This window comes from Echinops telfairi, unplaced genomic scaffold (assembly GCF_000313985.2).
Source record: "Echinops telfairi isolate 266 unplaced genomic scaffold, ASM31398v2 ScPeMD7_7420;HRSCAF=8458, whole genome shotgun sequence".
NCBI classification, from domain to species: Eukaryota; Metazoa; Chordata; class Mammalia; order Afrosoricida; family Tenrecidae; genus Echinops; species Echinops telfairi.
Genome location: NW_022111320.1, coordinates 1,523,341 through 1,545,355, shown reverse-complemented (window position 1 = coordinate 1,545,355; position 22,015 = coordinate 1,523,341). Strand labels below are relative to the sequence as shown.

Genomic DNA, 22,015 nt, shown 5'->3' with positions numbered 1-22,015 from the left:
TTTAAGATACATCATAACACTAGCATAACTAAATCTAAATGTTGGCTTATTAAAATCTATGCAGTGCACAGCACTTTCTTTAATCCTCTTCATAGCTGCTTAGTTGCCATCCCCTGTGTTTTATTGATGGAAAGCTTGTCCAGCATCAAACAGAGCATAAGTATTAGAACTGAATTCAAATCCAAGTCTAACCCCTACAGTGAGCAGTCCCAGGTGAGAAGATTCCAGTGTAGAACAGCATTAGCATCAAAAGCTTAACTTTCCAAGCTTTCTCCCAAAGCTGACTGTTTGCCACCACTTCCATCTCCACCTGCCCAGTTTAAGCCCCCACATCCTCACGATGGTGACCAAAGCATCCGCCTCATTGGTCTCTCATCTTCCTTTCCTACCTCTGCAATCCACTCTTCACCTAGAAACCGAAAGAATCTTCCAAGTCTAAGCCAGGTCGGGTCCCGCCTCACCATCAAAACCCTACAATAGTTTCCACCTTACCCAGAAGAAAATCCCAAGTCCTCCCCACGGCCAACTGGCTGCTGGCTGCCCTCTGCTTCTCTTACTTTGAACTTCTAAGGGTTCTTTACATGCTGCTGGCCCACCCGGAGCCGCTGCACTTGGTGGCTCCTTGGCCTGGACCCTTCCTCCATAGCTATCCAAAAGGCTCCCTCTCTTCATTCTGGTCTCTGGTGAGCCAAGGCAGTCAAGAAATTAAATGTTTTACATTGGCAAATCTAATGCTGTGTTAGTCTGCGATGACTAAGAGAAACAAATCCAGAGACACTCATATGGATGTAAGAGAAAACTTTATATCAAAGAGTAATTGAACATTAAGAAAACATCCCAGCCCAGTCCAGACCAAGTCCATAAGTCCGATATTATCCCATATGTCAACACTAGTCCATAAATTCCTGTTTAGACTTATGCAGCCATGCAATGATGCGCATGCAAGAAGATCACAGGCCAGTGGGTGGAAAGTCTTGTGGATCCAGTGGTGGTGAAAGCATCTAAGCGCTGGTGTGGGTCTCCATGTGGCTCTTCCAGTTCCTGGCTCTATCAGCTTAGCTCCATGTAGCTTGTCAGCAAGATGAAGCAGAGACAGTCTCCCACCTCTAGGGAGGAATATAGGAGCTCCCAGAATCCTCAGGAGAAGGCCATGCCCACACAGAGGCCCCATTGGTTATGACCTGATTGACAGACTAGACTCCACCCCGTCACAAGTTTACAGGAGATTATGTAACTACTACAGCAGCAAAGGACTTTAAAAAAGTGTTTAAAAGTAAATTTATCACCTTGATGACTACTAAAGCACACCTGACCCAAGCCATGCAAATGATGGACAATAAAAAAGAACACAGAGGAGGAACGGAAGCATTTGGATTGTAATGTCGGTGAATAATATGGAATAGTCTACCAGAAGAAGTAATTAATCAGTTTAGAAGAAACATAACCAGAAGCTAGAAGACCAAGACTTTGGCACACTTACTTTAGACATATGGTCAGGAAAGACACGGGGCACCATATTTGCAATGAAAAGGGTCAGCGAAAATGAGGGAAACCCTCCAGGAGACGTGTTGATATAGTAGCCAAAGCAAGAGCTGGAACATACGCATGGCCGTGAAGACGGTTCGTGGTCAAGCAGGGATTCACTGTGCTGTGGGTCAGGGTCCCACTCACACGCTCCAGCCCCTCCCCAGCTTTCCACACATAGTTGCTGTTAGCAGCCCTGCGGCCAGCTCTGACTCACAGTGAGTCTGTGTGCAACAGAAGGAAACTCCCCCCAGCCCTGCACCATCCTCACTGTGGTTAGGCTTGGTCCTGTGGCTATTGATGAGGATTTCAGTATCTGATAATGTCTGACAGCTTTTCATGAAGTTTTCCGTGGCTAATTCCTCAGAGATGGATAGCCTATATGAAACCTGTACGTGCTTATTTACCTGTCTTCCTGTGCTGCAGTGTAAACGTTTTAAAGCCAAAAATTCTCTTGTTCACTGTCAATCCCCCAACACAAAAGGCAGGGTCAGGAACAGAAATGTGCTCAAAAAGGATGAATTGACACATTTATTCAAAGGCATATTGGCTCAATAATTAAGGACTCGCATGTATGGACATGGTGGTCTGCTAGCCAGCCACTCACCGATTGGTGTTCGGTGGGCTCTGCCTCTGGACAACCCACCCCCTGTGTGTCAGCAGAGAGCTGTGCACCATAGAGTTGCTGGTTTTTCAGAAGCAGATTTCCAGAGTTTTTAATCCTCTGGATGGAATCAAACTGCAAACTTTCTGTTAATAGCAGAGCACATTAATGATTTCCATCACCTAGAGTCTCCAGTGGTCTGCTGGGAACGATCTATTCTGTACAGCCTTACTTCCATCTGAATAATAGCAATTAAATATGAAAAAGTTTTTAACCTCAATAGTTGAATCATAAGACAGACCTGTCTGTAACTGCTGATGCATCATGACATCAAGGGCGCCGCATTTGGTAAAGTAGCAGGGCAGTGAGAAAGAGAAAGGCCCTCAATGAGATGAATTGACAGTGGCTGCAGCAATGGGCTTAAGCGTAGGAACGGTTGTGAAGATGGTGCAGGACCAGGCAGTGTTGCATTCTGTTGTGAAAAAAGGCACTATGGGTTGGAATGAACCCAGTGGCACCAAACAACGACGACAACAATGTGGCTAGCTAGTGTGTTCGGTGATGATGTGATCAGCCAATGGCTTCCTTGAGATGTGTTCAATTTGACATCAGCTCCTTCCTTGGTCCAGAGATGCTCTCAGGACCAGGCAGTGTTGCATTCTGTTGTGAAAAAAGGCACTATGGGTTGGAATGAACCCAGGGGCACCAAACAACGATGACAACAACGTGGCTAGCTAGTGTGTTCGGTGATGATGTGATCAGCCAATGGCTTCCTTGAGACGTGTTCAATTTGACATCAGCTCCTTCCTTGGTCCAGAGATGCTCTGAGGGCCCTTGGTTTCTCCTTCCTCAGAGGGGTGGTAACAATACCAGGAACCCCGGTATTGTTTCTCTTTGCAGTCAGGTCTGTAATGCCACCTCGGCTCCAATTTTAATACAACTCTCTCTTTTGAACCCCCTCTTGGTTCAAGTAGAGACAATTTCATTGTTCTTTTGAGGAAGGAATTTTTCTGGTAAAAGGAAGATCTCTAACCAAATATTTTCTATTCTCATAGAGGAAGGTAAAGATGGAACAATAAGAAACGGTGGGGGGAAAATCTTATTATAAAAGCTTCCTATTTTTCGCACACAAAAATTGCTTCCTATTTTGTAAAGCCAGGTCAGTCCTATCTGCATTGCAATCTAAAGATGCACGTCTCTTTGTGGTGTGAATTCTTTGTCATCATCTGCTTCCCCCTTAGTCTTCATCTGCTTTCCTCCCTTGCCCTTTCTGCTTTGGCGTTCCATCTTCCAAAATGCACGCAAACGAGTAAAGCTCTCAGGCTACAAGTCCAAATATGTAAGGAATATGACATTACAATTTTTTAATCTACAAGTTAGCAGAATTTAAACTCAGGGAACTAAGCTAAGATGACAGGGACTTTGACTTCAGACATTTGGTCCCTCCATGCTGCTGGCGTTGGGTCAAAGTGGCAGTTATTTAATCTCCTGTCAACTTGATTGAAAGGGTGGAGTCTAGCCTGTCAATCAGGTCGTAGCCAATAATGCCTCTGTGTGGGCATGGCCTTCTCCTGGCGATTCTGGGAACTCCTGTCCTCCTCCCTGGAGAAGGGACACACACTCTCTCTTCTTCCCATTCCTGTTGATAAGTCACATGGAGCCATGCTGATGGCAGCCAGAGCCTTTGAGATGCTTCCACCGCCACTGGATCCATAGGACTTTCCACCCAAAGGCCTGTGGTCTTTCTACATTCAGCAGTATTGCACGTGCTGCATGAATACATAGAAAAATGTATGAACTTGTATCAGACATATGGGTTAATATTGGACATATGGGCTAATATTGGACTTATGGACTTGATCTGGACTGAGCCGGGATGTTTTCTTAATATAAAATTATTCTTGGATATAAAACTTTATCCTACACATATATGAGGGTCTTAACATTTATTTCTCAGACTAACACAGTCAAGATCTCAGGGTCTCGCACTACCGTGGCATCTGAGAACTCCTCCCATCATTGGTCATCTGTCACCTGGCTACCACAGAAAGAGCGTTTGTCCGAAACCACTGTCCTTGACTTTGCTGCTTTCAAACCATGCAGAGGGCTTTCCCAGATCTTTGGAGAGGCTGAGAGTCCCAAGCTGGCCATCCAGTTTCTCCAATACCACACGGCTATTCCCTCTGGGATCCTCTGGACACTTTCAGAGAACAAGGACCCTGGACCCATGGACCTCCTCCTCCCCCTCCCATTCAGAATCTCAGTTTAGTCTGGTGAATGAATGCCTTTTCCCTCAAGCCTGACTATTCAATGGGAGTGAAATTTGGGAAACAAAAAAAAGAGAATCCTTTCCCTACACTTTCTGTAAATAAGGAATTGAATGAAAAAGGGGTGGGGGGGTAACAAAGGGAAGTGCAAAGAAAGCCACCCACTTTACTATCTTTAAAGTGGCCTCTCCACACATACACAGAGTGCCACTAACCTAGAGGATCCCTTTTCTCTGTTCCAGCTTCTCAGAGGAAAATGGTGTAGCACTTTGTGAGCTGAAGAGAGTGGGTCTGGAGTTGCCTCTCAGGTAGTATTACTGTCTGGATCCTGGGAGCATTCAGATGCTCAATCTTGCTACAGCCATTGTAAGAAGACCCAAGTGATCACAGGTCTACAGAGAGGAGGCGAGGCACCTTGCTGTCATCGACCCTCCTCCTTGTAAAAGATCACATCTTAGGCCAACATTCTTAGCAGAAACATCAATAAAAAGAGAGATTTGGGCAAGATTCCACACGTAGCTGCACTTTTCTCTTTCTGTGTTAGTTATATAATCTGGTGTCAATTTGAAAGGATTAAGACTGAATGGGGTGGAGTCTGGCCTGTCAATCAAGATATAACCAATGAGGCCTCTGTGTGGGCATGGCCTTCTCCTGAGAATTCTGGGAACTCCTATATTCCTTCTTGGAGGTGGGAGACACACTCTCTCTCTCTGCTCACTCCCTTGGAGATGCTCTACTGACAAGACACATGGTGCTCTACGCCCTGGGAGTTGGAGAAGCCACATGGACCTATTCTGATGCAACCAGACCTCTGAAGCTGGAGAAGCCACATAGAGATCCCTGCCAGCACTGAGATGCTTACAAGGCCGCTGGATCCAAAGAATTTCTACCCACTAGCCTGTGATTTTCCTGCATTCAGCATCATTTTGTGTGTTTCATGAGTTTAAAGAGGACTTTGTAGATTGGTATCAGACATATGGGCTAATACGGACTTATGGGCTTGGACTGCAGTGGGTTGGGATGCTATACACATATGCGTGTTTGTGAATTTGTTTCTCTAGTCTACCCGGACACTTTCCAAACAACACAAAGCAAGGCCAGCAGATGTCTCTCCAAGACAAGTAGCTTAGGGTCTGAACAGCAGGACAGATGCTTATCGGTATCCTTAATTCTTGTATTAATCCTCTTTGGTTTTCTTTTCTCTTGTACTCTATGTGATGCGGGGATTCATCTTGAATTCTTTCCTGGAACAAAGCAAGGTGCAAGTGATATACCAGAAATTGCCCACAATCATTGGTCTGTAGCCCGCCAGGTAGGATAACAAGGATAATAAGTCAGGCTCTTCGGCAGCCCAGGTCAAAAGCAGACAGAATTCCTGCTTCCAAGGGAAGAAAGACCTATCCTGAATCTGGAAAGAATGAGTTGGTTATAGCGCTGTCTCCATTGGAAACCAGCAGGGTTGTGTAATAGCACAAACTCATGCAATCATGAAAACTGGATCACACATATATATGTCCACTCATTAATCAAACAAACCATTAGTGATCACCTACTGTATTTCATATACTGTGCAACCAAAGAAAACAAAACTATTGCAAAAATATTACCATAAGCTCATAGGGCCTCACTTCCTCTTGACCACCTGTCCCTCTTTCTGCTGATGCTATTGATATGGATGACAATTCTAATGGTAGCGATTGGTTCATTACAGAGGTTATTTCATGCAATATTCAGAGCAACTCTCTAAGGTGTTAGTGAGGAGTTGGGGGTTAGTGGCAGAAATCTTGCTGTCTATAAAGAAGACCTGGTTTGGATCCCTGGCCAGTTCATCTCAAGTACAGCCTCCACCCTCTGCCAGTGGAGGCTCTCAAGTTGCTAAGGGGCTGATCAGCGTTCAGTGGAATAGCCAGTTTAGGAAGAAAGGCTTGGTGATGCCCTTCCCAAACTCAGCCAATGAAAACCCTAAGGAATACAATGATGTGATCCATATCCCATCACAGGGATAGTGCACACACACATAACACAGAGACACACATGCACAACTGGCTGGACTAAATCTAGATGATGAACACTTGCCCCCAAATCACCTTCAAAATATATGCCGCCGTCTTGGGATAAATATACATTTAACTGTTAAGACCTGAAGATACTCTTATTCCCTCCTTGAGGCAATTTCCTAATAGCTTACAACTGTCAAAAAGAAAGAGAAAAGCTGAATTTCCCATAAGCCTGTGTATTCTGGTGTGCGCCCTGAGGTCCTTTGCGGCAGACCCTTGCTGCTCCCCTCCTGCCCTGCCCTGGTTTTCTGAGTGGCGTAAGATGGGTGACGGTGAGCTCCAGGACGAGTCTGCCTCATGCCAGTCAGGGAGAGGAAGGGTCTGCCCAGAAACTCCTTTAGATCCTACCTGCATCACTGCTGGCATCAACACAGGCACAACAAGAAAGGAAGCGAAAGTAGGTCAGAAGCCATCTGAACTTAGTCTTAGTCTTAGACCAAAGTCCAATATTTTAGGCTGTACAAGATGTCACTGATTTCTGCTAGTGTTCGGTGACTCTAACTGAAACGGAGTATGTCGTGGTTTGCTGTCCCCTTCCAGAGTCGTTCTCCAGAATGAAAATCCTATCAATTATTTTCAATTCCTTTGTTTAAATGTCTTTATGGGCCAATTAGCATAAAGTAGGTGTTAGTAGCAAAGGGTGTTATTCAGACATTCTGATAATTAGTAGTAGTTTTCTTTTACAAAACCTCATCCCCAAGGTTTTTCCATTTCAAAATAAGTACAGTCTAGGCTTATATCTCCAGCAGGAATATCCAACAAGCAAATATATAAACTGAGGTTTTATATTTTCCTATTTCCAAAAGTAATCATGCTTGTGTAAGACCAAATGCTTTGGCGAGTGGAAGTGTTGCGCGGGGGATTTCCTTCTAAGACATGAAGCTGAAGTACCCTTATTAACATCATCACACGTGCTTCATCAAGGGCCCCAGTGCCTTTAATCAGGCAGACTCATTAGCTGAATCAACAAGTAGACTTCACTTTGTTTACTTTTCTTTTCGGCACTACACCAGTGTTGTCACTGCATGTGCATCCGGTCCAAGGAAAATGTCTTTTCTGGGTTAGAATAAAGGCCCTGCTGACAATGGTCCACTTCCTGCTCTCAGTGTACTATTATGGAGACTTGATGTACACTGTTGGCTCTGAATACACTCTCCTAGGTATAGCGAGATGATGTGATGGATTGAACGTGCACGTGGAGTTGCCCAGGCCTGTGAGAGCTGCTACAGCAGTCTGTTCCACCCCTGCTTTGGGAGGGCTTCTTATACTGTTGCCTCCCTAGGTCAGAGTGATTGCCTCGTTCTCAGATCAGCAAGGCTCCAGAAGGGTCATTGTCTCATTTCCCTGTAATTCAACATTGCCTCCCTGATACCTCGAGGTACAGTATCTGACTATGAGAAACACTGTAAATGGCCAAGGTTGAATATTTAACTCCTGCCTCTCCTGCTCTTTAGAATCTCAGTGACTTCTTTCTTAACTCATTTTGATCTGTAGCCACTAATAAGTTTTCTAGAAATTAGAGGTGATCTGGTGCTTCCTGCTGGCCTGCCAAGAAAGGCAAGATGTAAATGACTTGAGATATTAGAACTTGATATGCTAAGCAGTGATCAAGGAGCCCTGGGTCTTTGGAAGTGGGCACCAAGAACATGATTCTTCCAGTGGTCCCAGATGCTCAGCTTCATAAAGCAAAACTGCTTTGGATTGAAAACTGCTGGAATATGTATACATTTTATGAATAGGAATAAAGGCTTCTCCATGATTAAAATAAAATGACTGGTCAACCTGTTGGCTTCTAGAGAATGATATTTCATAAAAGGGATCAGAAAAAGAAATCACAACATTGCAAGAAACTCTTCTCCTCTACAGCACAGTTATGGCGATGTTAGGGCAGCAAGGACAGCCTGAGTCTTCGGGAGGGCTAAGGACTGGTGTCAGATGTGCACAGATGCAAGCTGATGAAAGATGTGCCGCTGGACTCCCACCAACGCAGGCACCAGGAGTGAGTTAGAGGCTCATGGCTCACTGGTTAGACTCAAGCAATTCTGCACTCACACAGATATTTTAATTACAGCTTGGTCTTTTTGCTGTCTACTGATTTCCCATCAGGATTCACTCCCAAATCTAATGTCTGTTTAGGCTTTGGAAGCAAAATGAAGCCTAAAGAGATACTCTTAGTAGGGACCACACTGAAGGGTTTAGAGAAGCTGAACAGATTCGGGCAATAGCTGCCGCTGTAATAATGGTCAAAACAAAACCATTTAAACCGCAAAGAAAACAAACTCACTGCCATCAAGCCGATTCCAGCTCGTGGTGACACTTTAGGATAGGCTAGAACTGTCCCGGTGGGTTGCCCAGACTATAATTCATAAAGATGTCTACTCCCATAAAGGGAGTAGAAAGCCCCACACACTTCAAATGGGAAATTTTATTTCTTATTGAAAACCCAGGCTGTAACCTTACACAGAGAAAATCCCCAGTCTCCTGCCTCTTCAATGACTCCATTTTAGTGTCTTGCCTCACTTAGATTTTACAGAAGATGGGGATGTGATGCTTGAATCCTTGGGGTTCCTTTTTTAAAAATCATTTTATTGGGGCTCATACAATTCTTATCACAATCCACACATACACCCATTGTGTCACACACATTTGTACATTTGTTGCCATCATGATTCTCAAAACATTTGCTTTCTACTTGAGCCCTTGGCATCAGCTCCTCATTTTTTCCTCTCCCTCCCCACTAACCCCTCCCTCATGAACCCTTGATAATTTATAAATTGCTATTATTTTGTCAATAATAATAATAAATTATTATTATGTTGTCATTACACTGTCTGTTGTCTCCCTTCACCCACTTTTCTGTTGTCCATCCCCAAGGGAGGAGGTTGTATGTAGATCCTTGTAATGGGTTCCCACTTTCTACCCTCCCCTCCAGGTATCGCCACTCTCACCACTGGTCCTGAAGGGGTCATCAGACCCTGTGTTTCCAGTTGCTATCTGTACCAATGTACATCCTCTGGTCTAGCCAGACTTGTAAGGTAGAATTGGGATCATGATAGTGGGGGGAGGAAGCATTTAAGAAGTAGAGGAAAGTTGTATGTTTCATCATTGCTACCCTGCAACCTGACTAGCTCGTCTCTTCCCTGCGACTCTTCAGTAAGGGGGTGTCCAGTTGCCTACAGTTTGGCTTTGGGTCTCTACTCTGCACTCATCCTCATTTACAATGATATAATTTTTGTTCTTTGATGCTTGATACCTGATCCCTTCGACACCTCGTGGTCACACCGGCTGGTGTACTTCTTCCATGTGGGCTTTGTTGCTTCTGAGCTAGATGGCCGCTTGTTTATCTTCAAGCCTTTAAGACCTCCTTGGTGTTCCTTTAACTCATCTCTTTATTGCAAACCATATTTACATGGTATAAAATTTCCCACTTTTCTTCTTGATAATACTTGTTGTAAAGTAAAAAATGGTGAGGTGCCTGGGTCAGGTGCCTCTGGCCTGCTGATTGGGTTTAGGCCACAGTTGGCGTGGCCTGTGGCAAGCAGTGCACATGGTAAGGTGGGTTTGGCACATGGGTGGAAAGCCCCTCTTTGTTCATGCTCCCATGGGTGGGAGTGAGCATGCTGAACATCTTCCTGAAGGCACCCTATGGTGAGCACAAGACAACCGAGTTCTTCACCTGACTCCCTCTCCAAATCAAGTCTAGGCATTTCCCTGAGGACATGATGAAAATGCTCATTTCATCACTTCCTGGGAATCCTCTTCCAATCGCTACAAAGATGCCTAAAGACTATGGGGACCACTGTTGGGGACCACAGCCTGATTTGAGCCCTTCCTGTGAATGTGAACCAGAGAAGTTTACAGGACCGGAAACATCACATTTGCTCATGATGGCCAAGATGTGATTCTTCCATTCTTTTAGTTGTGGCAGGAGATGGCTTAAATAATGTAGATTAGTCAAAAAGAAAAAGAATACTTGCTGTATTCCCCTTGAAATCAATTTTTCTTTTGAAACAGGACCGTGGGTGGGTCTGCCTCAACCCTCCAGGAAACATCTGGTGGTATCCAGGTTCTTCAGGCCCCTGGACAACTGCCTCTTTGGATAAAGACTTTTCCCCGGGTTTGATGGACTAAGTGGACAGGGCCTTCTGATTTCCAGAAGGCAGCTTCCGAGGAAACTGCATCTGAGTGCACTGCAAAGATTAAGGTTCAACCTCAGGCAGGGAAAGATAAGTCATCATGGACTGAGGAGTCATCGAGTTGGACCATGAATTTTCGAATTTCTAATTTCTCCGAGTCTTTTTGTTCTTTTTCTTGCTCTTCATTAACACCAAACAAATATGATTTCCATCCTAATAAGAAGCTTCTGGGATCAGATTATGAAAATTCCTGCCAAGTGCTTCCGGTGTTTCAGTAAACGTGGAGACACTGTAATGCAGAAGAGTTTACGTGAGGAGAGGGAGGAAACACAGTGTCTTAGTGTCAAAAGATCCATTTGCATCGAATGCCTTCACCAATGAGAGAGAGAAGCGGTTTTCCTTATAGTTCTTTATGCAGTTGATTTCTGTAAGAAGCTTGTTGCTGTGGCCCAAGAGAAGCACAAACAACACAACAACCAAGTTTACAAAGGCAACTAGTTTCAAAGAAATGGAAAAGGGGGTACTTTATTAGCATGTGATCCTCAGGGAAAAGCTTATTTTGTCTTCTATAAGAGCTCTGTTCACCCAGGCGGACCTTCCCCTAGATGCACTCTCATCATGGAGAACCCTGTATGTGGAACTTTCTGCAGCCCAGCCCCTGCAGGGGCAGCCTCCTGGAAGATGTTAACTATAGATACAGATTTTTTTCATGATCATAGTACTAGTCAACATTCAGATACTTTATCATTTGAACCTGGTAAATTAGAAACAGCATGTCGCTGTAAAATGTGACAAGAGATAAATTAATCTCTTGTTAGTTTTTCTCTCGGCCTATCAGCTGCCATTAAAAACCAGACATCAAATTTGATGATTTCATTTTCCTTTAACCTGAGAGACTTCAGTTTCATTCTCGTAACCTTTAGAACTGTTCGCCTCATAAGACTTGCTAGGCATCAGTACCATGAGCCCCCTTCTTCTAATAACTAGGACTTTAAAAAAATGTTTGCCAGCAGTTTTTCAAAGATTAGCTCAGACACTGAAAATATGTTTTTTCCTAATGAAACCATCATCATAGTGACAAAATGCAAACAAACAGACAGAATAAGTTTCCACGGGAAAACAATCCTCCTGTTCTACACAGGCCCAGGACTATACTTGGACTTGTGTCCAGCGATGGATGGTGAAAAGCAGGTGTACGCATCTCACAGAGGATTGAATGGTGAGTCCTAATTAGAGCTGGGAATCAGAAAATAAAATCTAGAAAGGAAGAAGTGGAACCCTCCTGGAAACTTGGAAGCTGAGTCAGAGCCATGGCTTTCAAGTACCGGAAACCTCATGAGGCAGGAAATTATAGCTAGCTCATTTCCACCTCAATGGAGGGTAGGCCAAGACATTTCAAATGCGGGTTTTAAAGGACCCGACTCAACTGCAAGAAGGAGCTGTGTAACAGAAATTTTTTTTTTTTTACTCTGTATGCTTCAGCATGAGGACAGGCCAGGTAAGCAGGTATGAACCAGCTGAGTGAGGAGTCTCCCCTTCCCAGGTACCAAGCAGTCATCGGGATTCTCTGACAGTCCTTGCGTGCACCTCGGCCACACTGTGCGCTCCTGACCACACTGCGTGCCCGGGGTTTCTGGCCACGCATTCTTCTCTCCTCATTTCTGCCGTGACTTGATGGGGAGGTGAGAATTCTCAAAGCCCTTCTCTTCCTGCCTCCTCTGAGGATTTGAGAGCTTAATGAATGATTCTGATTCTTAGAAGGAAGAGCCAATTTTTTATTTTCCTGAGTGCCTTGAAAGGAGATTACACAATATTTCTTCAGGGGGCTCTACAAATAGTTGACGCACAGTGCAAATTGGAAAAACAGGACAGATTTCTCATGAGGGCTGGGCCAGATGGCCTGTGTGAATGCTGTCAGAGCCCTCCCTAGCTGTTGCTTCCAAGAGAAAAAAGTCACGGTTAGGCTTCTGTTTTGGTTTCCAACGTGTGTGGCTGACAATCAACTTGCAATGAGGTATTGGCAATGCGTTTTGATTCTGACTTTTAGGAGTCAGCTTTCAGCCTAGGCTTTTTTAAAAAACAGCGAGGCTCCCATCTTCAAGTGAATTTATGTCCAGCTTCGGGACACGCAGCAGGAGAAAGCTGACGTGGGAACATGGCGGGGTCGGCAAGAACAGGAGAGAACTGCTCTGCGCCTCTCAGCACAGCAGGGCTTGACTGCTGCCCAGGATCAAAGCTAGAGCTGCGGACTGCGCAGGTCGCGAAGGGAGCTGTTCAGAACCGATCAAGAAGAACCGTGCTTCTTTCTTACGTTGAAAAATGGGGTATAACCGGGAAATTACCGTGTAAAAGCTAAAAGAATCTAAGGAGTGCCTCCCGTGGCATCAAGAGAAGGGAGTTGGCTCTGGCCTGCTGTAGGAACTGGTCATTTTTAAATTAAAAAATGACCCACAGGGCGCCTGAAATTCCAGTGTTACCATCCTGCCGCAAACTCATCCGTTTCTAATATTAAATATGACTAATAATTTCTCATATTGAAATGAAAGGCAAGACTTTTGCCTTAAATTCTTCACCTTTTATCCCCTTTCCTAATTGTGAAGAGAGGGAAAATGGTGAGAGAAATACTTTTCCCCCCAAGCATACATGGTTCATTGCAACGTTGAGTCATTTTTTCTTATGTCTAATGGCCTGATCTTGACATTCTTGATGGAAAAGAACGAATTGGTGTAAGTGAATTCAATTCTTCTGATAAAGGGATTTTTCCTTGTTTTAGGGGATTTTTCAGAAATAGTCAAAGAAATCGAGATTCCTTTCTATATTTTGATCCAATTCATGACGCCCAAAGCTCAGACTATTCATGAATCTAGATATTAATGATAGACTGCTAACAGATTTGAAAAAATCAAAGTGAAATGTATGAATCTGGCTTGCCTTTTGCATGTGATGGGGTATTTTTTGTGTGTGTCTCCTCTGAACATCTCCTCTGAAAAGTTCCATAAGTTAAAATGATCCCAGATATTTCTTTTACAAAAGAATTTTTCAAGAGTGTCATTGAGTGGATCAGGGTGTAGGCGCTCTACCTGCCCATCCCTATAGCAGCAAAGTGAGGATTTCAGCTGGGAGATGAGCTGTCGCTAAAAATACCTCCCTCTTTGTATCTCTAGTACTTAGAAGATCTCTGACTCTGTTTCTCTCTCTCTCTCTCTCTCACACACACACACACACACACACACACACACACACACTTCCAGAGTCATTGAACAAGGACACAGGTTGCTCAACAACTTCCCTCCCCTCCCACCATCCTCTCACCATCCTGTGGATGCCAGACTTCGGCCGGGAGCCTTGCACAGGTGGAAGAAACCCTGAGACTGAATCAGCAGCTCAATTTTAGGAAAGCATCTCCAACTCCCCATGTTCACCGTGTTTATTCGCCAGGCAGAGAGGGAAGCCCATCGCTATGGGGGAAGTGAAAATGACAGTGGGGTTCTGTTTTGTGTTTACCCACCCCACCCCCACCCCCACCGAAAAATAGTAATTTGGCCTTTCAACTAACCAAACTTCTCTCTTCACTGGGCTAAAGTCAAATATTTTTCTTTGACACATTGTCGCAGAGCTGGCTTTTTTCCCTTCTCCCCCTCCTCCTCCTCTTGAGCCCACCTATTTCCTCCCACTTCTTCCCATACAGAGGCACACACACACACACACACACACACACACACACCACTCGGTGCCTTTTACATAATCGACTGACAAGATTGATCTTTCACTTCAATTGCTTTGATTCAAAATCTGCCCACATCCGTGGGAGGTGAAGCACAGTGCAGGAGAGTATTTTACCAAAGAGGCTGCGAGCAGAACGGCATGGGAAGGCGCTGGGGCCCAGGCTACTCTCTCTCGTCTAGATTCTCCATAGGGGAGCAGCGTGCTGTGGAGTGCAACATAAATGATCTAATTTCAAACTTACCACTCCGAAAGGCTGTTGGAGTGCCTGTCAGAGTAGTCCTCATTTCTTAACGGAATGACAAAACCCCTGCATGTTTCCTCCACCGCTGCTGCTCTCCTTTTGTGGCTTTCCCTGAGCGAGCTCCAAGGTACTGTAATTACAGACCGCTTTACCGCTTTACTACCAGGTTCCTTCGCCCTGCTTCTCCGCACAAGCCCTCTGCCCCAGTCGGCTGCATCACCCACACTCCGTGCGGTCTTCGGGTCATGCTACTCCTTCTGCTTCAGTCTGTTCTTTTCCTTTCTGCTCACCTTGGCATTTTCCTTCCTTAATAACCAAGTTTGGGGGCTTCCCTGGAAACCTTTCCCTGACTCCTTCAGCCCCTGGCAAATGATGGCTTTTCAAACGATCGTCCTTGGATCACTTACCTAGGCCATGTGTCATGCAGCTATCTCAGTCACACGAAAGGGTAAACACTCGAGAGACAATCCTCTCTCTTTGCTCCCCAGGCACTTAGCATATATACAGTCATTCCTATTCAAAGTATTTATTGAGTGGCCATTACATACCCTGTGCTAGCTAGAGTTTGAGATGATGGAGATGAATCTGATCCTGAATTTAAGCAGCTCACATATAAAGAGGAAAACAAAGATGCAAACAGATCATGGCGACACTACTCAGTCATTTCCATAACGGAAGTAAGAAGCGCAGCCAGATAAAGCATTAAAGATCAAGGATGCAATGCTATAGGGGGTGGAGCCAGGAATAGTTTCCAGAGAAAGTTAGCGAGAGTTGGGAGTGGAAGGCTGCCTAGTAGTGTATGCCCAGGTGGCCAAGAGGGTAGGAGAATTCCAGGAGAGAGGGAGCAGCCTGGAAAATGACATGTAAGCGTAAAGCAAGAAAGATCAGGGCTTTGCAAATAGTTCTCTCTCATCTCATTCCTTCCGATGAAGCATGAGGCGGACGCAGTCTGATTACCCAAGAAGCAAAGCAAGCACTGGCTTACTTGTGCCTACTTACTAATTTGTTGTGATCAATGTTCTATGTCTTCGCCACATCACAAATTCTGTTCTAGGTATGGCCGGTATTTCTTCCCAACCCCACAGCACATCTCTATTGAACCTAAGCTTCTTGTCAAATGTACACCCCCTGACAAGGGACAGAGTACTCAGGAAGCAAAACAAGCAGGGGGTTATGGTGGTGAAACCCACATGAAATTGTTCACTAGAGAGTAGTAGGTAAGTCCAAGTAACTGTGCTCACAGTGCTTATGAAGCAATCCATCCCTTGCCACCAGAGCAGGCAGAAGAGAACAAAGAGTGGCGTGTGGAAAGGGTGATCGAAGTGAGACCATGAGGAAGAGAGGAGCCAGCCAGGGTGCAGTGTAGCACTGATGAAACATGCAACTTCCCTCTAGTTCTTTAATGCTTCTTCCCCTACCCCCACCCCTACTATCATGACACCAATTCTACCTTATAAATCTGGCTAGACCAGAGCATGTACACGGGTACAGATCAGAGCTGGAAACACAGGGAATCCAGGACAGATAAACCCCTCAGGACCAATAATGAGAGTAGTGATACCAGGAGGATAAGAGTAAGGGGGGAGGAGATAAGGGGAACCGATCACAATGATGTACATATAACCCTCTCCCTGGGGGATGGATAACAGAAAAGTGGGTAAAGGGTAAAGGGAGACATTGGTCAGTGTAAGACATGAAAAAAAACGATAAATTATCAAGGGTTCATGTGGGAGGAAAAGTGGAGGAGGGAGGGAGGGGAAAATGAGGAACTGATACCAAGGGCTCAAGCAGAAAGAAAATGTTTTGAAACTGATGATGGCAACAAATGTACAAATGTGCTTGACACAATGGATGGATGGATGGATTGTGATAAGAGCTATACTTACCCCAATAAAATGACTGAAAAACAAGAAGTCAGACCATGAGGATGTCAGGTGTCATGTTGGGGAGTTTGGGTAAAAAGGGAAACTCCTTAACGGCCTACTGAGTGCCATTAAAAGAATTTGGGGATACTGTCGTAATCTGAATACATCTTATAAATATTAAAGCATATGAAGATGGAGTTCAATGGATGAATGTGTAAATAAATTGTAGCACGCCCACCCTATGGAATGCTATTCATCAATAAAAAGAAACCAACGATTGATTAACAAAACAACTTGAATGACTCTCCTGGGGGAATTATACTGATTTAAAAAAAAGCCAATCTCAAAGAATTATATAATCTACTACTCCTTTTATATAACACTCTCAAAATAACTAAATTAAAGAGGTGGAGAACCAATCAATTGTTGCCAAGAGATAGGGACTGGGGGGTCAGGAATGCGTATGGCTATAAAGGGTTAGTGTGGGGGGGAGCCTGGTGATGCAGGGCCAGTTTTGTATCTTAATTGTGTTGATGGTTAAGAAAATCTATACATGTGATAAAATTGCATAGGCACACATGTGTAAACGAATACAAATATGACTGGTAAAACCTGAATAAGCTCTGTAGGCTGTATCCATGCCAGTCTGCTAGTTCTGATACAGTGCTATGGTTACGCAAGATGAATGAAACTGGATTGGGGTCCAAGGGAACAATGAACTTAAAAAGAATTCTCATGAATCTATAACTATTCCCAAATGACTTAAATATAATGATGACAAAAGAAGCAATGTGTAGGTAATCTAAAAAAAGAAAGAAAGAACGGGTTTTTAAAAGAGAGATTTAAAGATTATTATTCAGACAATATTGCTACTTATGAAGGATTTTCTTAAGAATTTCAAAACATGCTTTACATAACTAACTATACAGTAGAAGGTTTATATTGGCATGAATATATATCTCTCAGACAAAATTTTTCACAGTGTAAAATGTTCAATTGTTGTAGAACTAAACAATTCTAGAATATTCACATTTTCATCACCTCAAGTGTCCTAAATTCTGAGTGACAAAAGCCCCGAGACTGTGCAAAACACCAGTCATCAGGTCATTCTAAAAAGCTAACTAAGACGTTGGTGCACACACATCGCGGAAGACTTCGCATCCCTAAAGGAGGGCGGGAAACACGACTGTCAGACAGCATGAAGCTCCTCCTGGCATGCAGAGGCCTGGACACTCTTACGCTGAGTGCAACTGGTCAATAACAAAAGGACAATAGGTTCTGAAACCACTGTTATAAAGGGGGGAAAAGACATAGATTTTCATACCAAAGGGGACAGACTTTGGAGGTTTCCCTGGGGATGAAGGAAAGGGAAGACGAAGCCATGAGCTTGACAGGCTTGACTTAGGTGCATGGCAAGTAATCCACAAGAGAGAAGAGAAATCAAAGGGGCGGGTAGTTATCGAGGGGGTTGATGAGTAGTTTAAACAGTTGAGTACAAAACTGATTATCTGAAAAGTAAACCCTACCTAATTCACAATAAAAAAGTTGTTAGCACCTCTAAAAAGTTATCATTGGATTGAAACAAAATGATAAACAAAACTAACAAAATCGACTTGTTCTAAGGGATTTGACATTCTCAGGATGAAAGGTTCATGTACGTCCTACAACGCACACATCTACAATGCATGCATCTGTCAGGAAGGGTAGCGGTGTGTGACAAATTCTAAACTGCTCTGATCAGCTCTGCGATTAGCAACACAAGAAAAATCCAAACAAACTCATATGCATTAGCAAATCACAATGATAAAGACTCCAAGAATGGAGTGGGGGGAGTGGGGGAGGGGAGGGTTCTTATTCTTTTAGGCCGACTCCAGCATTTGAACAGTATTTATTCTAGTATTTTTAAAAAGAATGTTTAGCTTTGAAACAATAGCCAATTGTATGCTAGAGTCTTGCAAAATCCAAAGGCAACTTGGAGAATTTATATTCATTTCTTCTAATCAGTGTGCTGGAGTCTTAATGAAAGGACAGTAACTTAGGCTACGATTTCAGTTAGGCTTAAAAAAAAAAAAAAAAGGCATTCTACTCCGTTAACAAAATTGTAAGTGGTTCTCAATTATCAGCTAGACCCTTACAGCAGAGTTGGTGCATAAAGGATGCTCAGGGGATAACAAAGCAGATGACAGACATGGTTTGAACTACTCGTGCCCAGGGTGCCAGGATGACGTTTGGAACTGAAGCAAACATAGCTCAAAAATGGATCCACTAAGTTGGCCCAGACTGACTGTTACTGAACCTACAGGCCAACCGAGACCCCCGAACACCTTAGCCTCCAATAAAATGATCTTCATAAAAGATTAATCTGTTATTTATTTGTTTTCTTGCTTATGGTCTGTTTCCTCAACTTGAATGTAAGTCCCAAATCTTGTTTGGCTTCTGGATTTTGTATACGTCTAGCAAGGTTTCTAGTTAATTAATGTTTGTTGACTAAACGAATGCTTTGTCCTTCAATAGCACTGGTTTTGACAAATTTTAGATGGTAGACATGTTTGGGCCTCTGATAAAAGCTATGAATCCTCTACTTAGAAAAAAGCACGGAAGGCATTATTTTACGTATAACAGTTTCAGATTGTTTGATCTTCTAGGAGTTTGTGAATCTCAGATTAAGCTCTGCTGATTAAAAGAGCCCTGGTGACCCTACTATGGGTAAGCACTGGACTTCTAACCACAAGGTCAGCAGTTCCAAGCCACCCACTGCTCCTATACAGATTGTCACTATCAGGGGCACCGAGTCCGTGGCAGTGGGTTTGGTGTTTTGCTTTGTTTCATGGAAACCTTTTTCAAGGGTGAAGATGTTATCATCGCCACAATTAGCCCCTAACTTTTCAATCTACTTTCTCCAGGTTGCTTCCCCATACCAGTTAGTTCCCCTCTTCTGTAGCAGTTATTTTTTTGTTTGTTTTTATTATGTTCTATCATTAATAAATAGCTTTTATACTCACCTTATCTTTTAGTGACATCAATGTCAGAGGAGGGAATGATTTGGCAAATAAACTATTTCTATATTTTGGGGGGTGTATATTCTGTGTGTGCTCTATCACCCTAAAAGCCCTTTATTGTGCATTCGGCAGAATCGCATCTCGTGCAGAATATTATTGTGAGTATAAGTTAGAGAGGAGTTCAGTCACATTCAATACATACAAAACCACCTACCTGTCAGAGATGAATAAGAGAGGTACGAGCAGTAGGGAAGGGGACTTTTATTTAGTTATCATAAGCAATAAATAACTAAACACTTAAGACCCCCGAGGGCTCACTTTTTGTCACAGAAAAGCTGTTCCTAATTACCAGTAGTGAATGATGCTCGAGAAAACCTAATGCACTCGCTGGGCTTTAAATTTACACACACACACACACACACACACACACACACACACACACACACACACACAAGCAGCTATCTGAGCTGCACTGAGCCTTCATGGAAAACTGACTTCTGAGATCCCTCATAAGGCCAAACTACTGCCACACAATGATCTGCAAACAACTATGGCACCCTATCCTTTTGGTTTATGAACCGAAAGCTCAGCGTGTTGCTAAAATGTCAGGGACACAATCCAAGCCCCCTCTGTCATCTGTCTTAATACCACAGTGTCCCATTCCTGGGGGACCTGCTCAGGCAGATGGCAGCACATCTCCATCACCTGCAGAGCGCAGCGCAGTGTCCACGGGCAGGAGCTGGGTGTGTGCCACAGCACTAGCAGTAGAAAATGCCAATGTTCTTGAGACTGCAGTCTCATTTAGAGAGCCGTCAGTGTGTGGTCCCAATCTCCATCACACAACTACCAGGAAAAGCAGTGGCACTCACACTGCTGAGACTCAGTGAGTTGACTGGACTCAGGTTGCTTGAACTATTATTGCAGTTGGAGCAAAGGACTTTGGCTATATATTTTGTTCTGTTCTTACCCACTCAAGGGCTGGCTTTCTTCATGGTTCAAACATACATCAAAACAATAATGCTGAACTTGGTTTTTTTTTTTTTCTGGCAATGGGAAACTTTCCCAAGAGTCTACAAAAAAACTTTTCTTCAAGGGCAACTTTAATAGACATTGGCTTAAATGCTGAATTCAGAAACCCCACAGAGCCACCACAGTCAGCGGTGTACATGTTCGTATTTGTCTTAAGTGCCTTACCCCCAGAAACCTGGTCCCTAGTGAAGATAACAGATGGTTAAATGTACGTACTGGGCAAAATCCTATGAGCAAAACCTTTGGAGGATGCATCGTTAGCATCTCTCCTCTACCTTCCCTGACACAGTAGCTTTAAAGCTACATACAGTCAGGAAGACTCGATCTCCAGTAGATTTAATGATGCGGCAGGAGCCACACAATTGAATAATGATATTTTCTCCTTATCAGGTTGAAGCCATTCTCAATTAGAGACCGCATCATCTATTAACTGGACTGTTCTCTGTGGACTATTAACTGCGAGAAACAACCTAGAAGAAGAAGGGGTTAAGAACTAGATGAGAGAACGAATACGATTCCAAAAGCGGACTTTTCCTCCGTATGTCACAAGAAAGCCGGCACCTTATTTCAATCAGCCCTTTTATAGTTAAAGCATGCCACTGTCACCATGGTAGAGACTTCCAATGTAACGAAACTTGCTTCAAAGCTTTGGATAGCATTGGGGAACTCCCGTCTCCCAAGCAGTAAATAAGGGTGCAAGAAGAGATCAGAAACTATTTTTGACAGGATAACCACAGAAACTACGGTCTGTGCTACCCAATAGGACAAATACATTTGCTGCTGAGCAACTAACTATCCCGATCTAACTATCCGTATCTGGGCAGTTGTAGACTGGGACGTGTCTAGTTCCCCAAGTGTGCGTGACACTTTAGAATATGCAAAATGGACCACGTTTTTTTAAACTTGAGGGGGGTGGAATGTATATACATATACACATTTACATACATACATGTGTCTATATCGATAAAAAGAGACACACACCAACTGGGGTTTTCCACCTTCCTCAAGAGCTATTTTCGAAACACCTGAGAATTCTAAATTAAGCAACCCACCAAAGAATGTCACTTTCCTAGGCTAGCAACTGCCTCCCCTGCACCTGTTAAGGACGCGGCAATCGGGAAGAGGGAACCTTAGGTCCATACCTATATTTCATGCCAGTCTGCTTGGCGGTGGACTCTTTGAGAGAAATGTGATGCTGGGGAGTGAAGGTCCCCAGGCTGCGCGCGATGATCGCGACCGTGCGGAATTTGGCCCGGGCGGCGTTCACCACACTGGGGGCAGCGGAGCTCTGCTTGCTCAGAAGCCGGTCCTCCCCATTCCGACTCTTCAAATTGTGCTCTGTGCAGGCTATGGAGACTTGCATCGCTCCCCCGGGCGGCGCTCGGTCCCGCTCCGAACCCCGGCACGCAGGCGGTCACGAGCGGCTGAGCCGGTGGGGGGTGGGTGGGAAGGGTGCTGCGCGTCTGTCGACCCTCCGCGCGCCCGCCGCCCGCCGCCGGGATGGGTGGGTGGCCGTCCGGGGAGTCCTCGCGGCCGACGTCGGAGGCGGCCGAGCGGCAGGGGCGGC

At 44.3% G+C, this 22,015-nt stretch overlaps 1 protein-coding gene across 1 annotated transcript in view; it reads right to left on the bottom strand.

Moving 5' to 3' along the window:
- Positions 1-22,002, bottom strand: part of KCNAB1 (potassium voltage-gated channel subfamily A regulatory beta subunit 1) — a 289,270-nt gene extending 267,268 nt beyond the window's left edge. Inside the window, exon 1 of the mRNA XM_004704128.2 lies at positions 21,591-22,002. Coding sequence (XP_004704185.1) covers positions 21,591-21,811 — 221 coding nt within the window. The 5' untranslated portion in view covers positions 21,812-22,002. The remainder of the gene's footprint in view (positions 1-21,590) is intronic.
- Between the last annotated feature and the right edge of the window lie 13 nt (positions 22,003-22,015).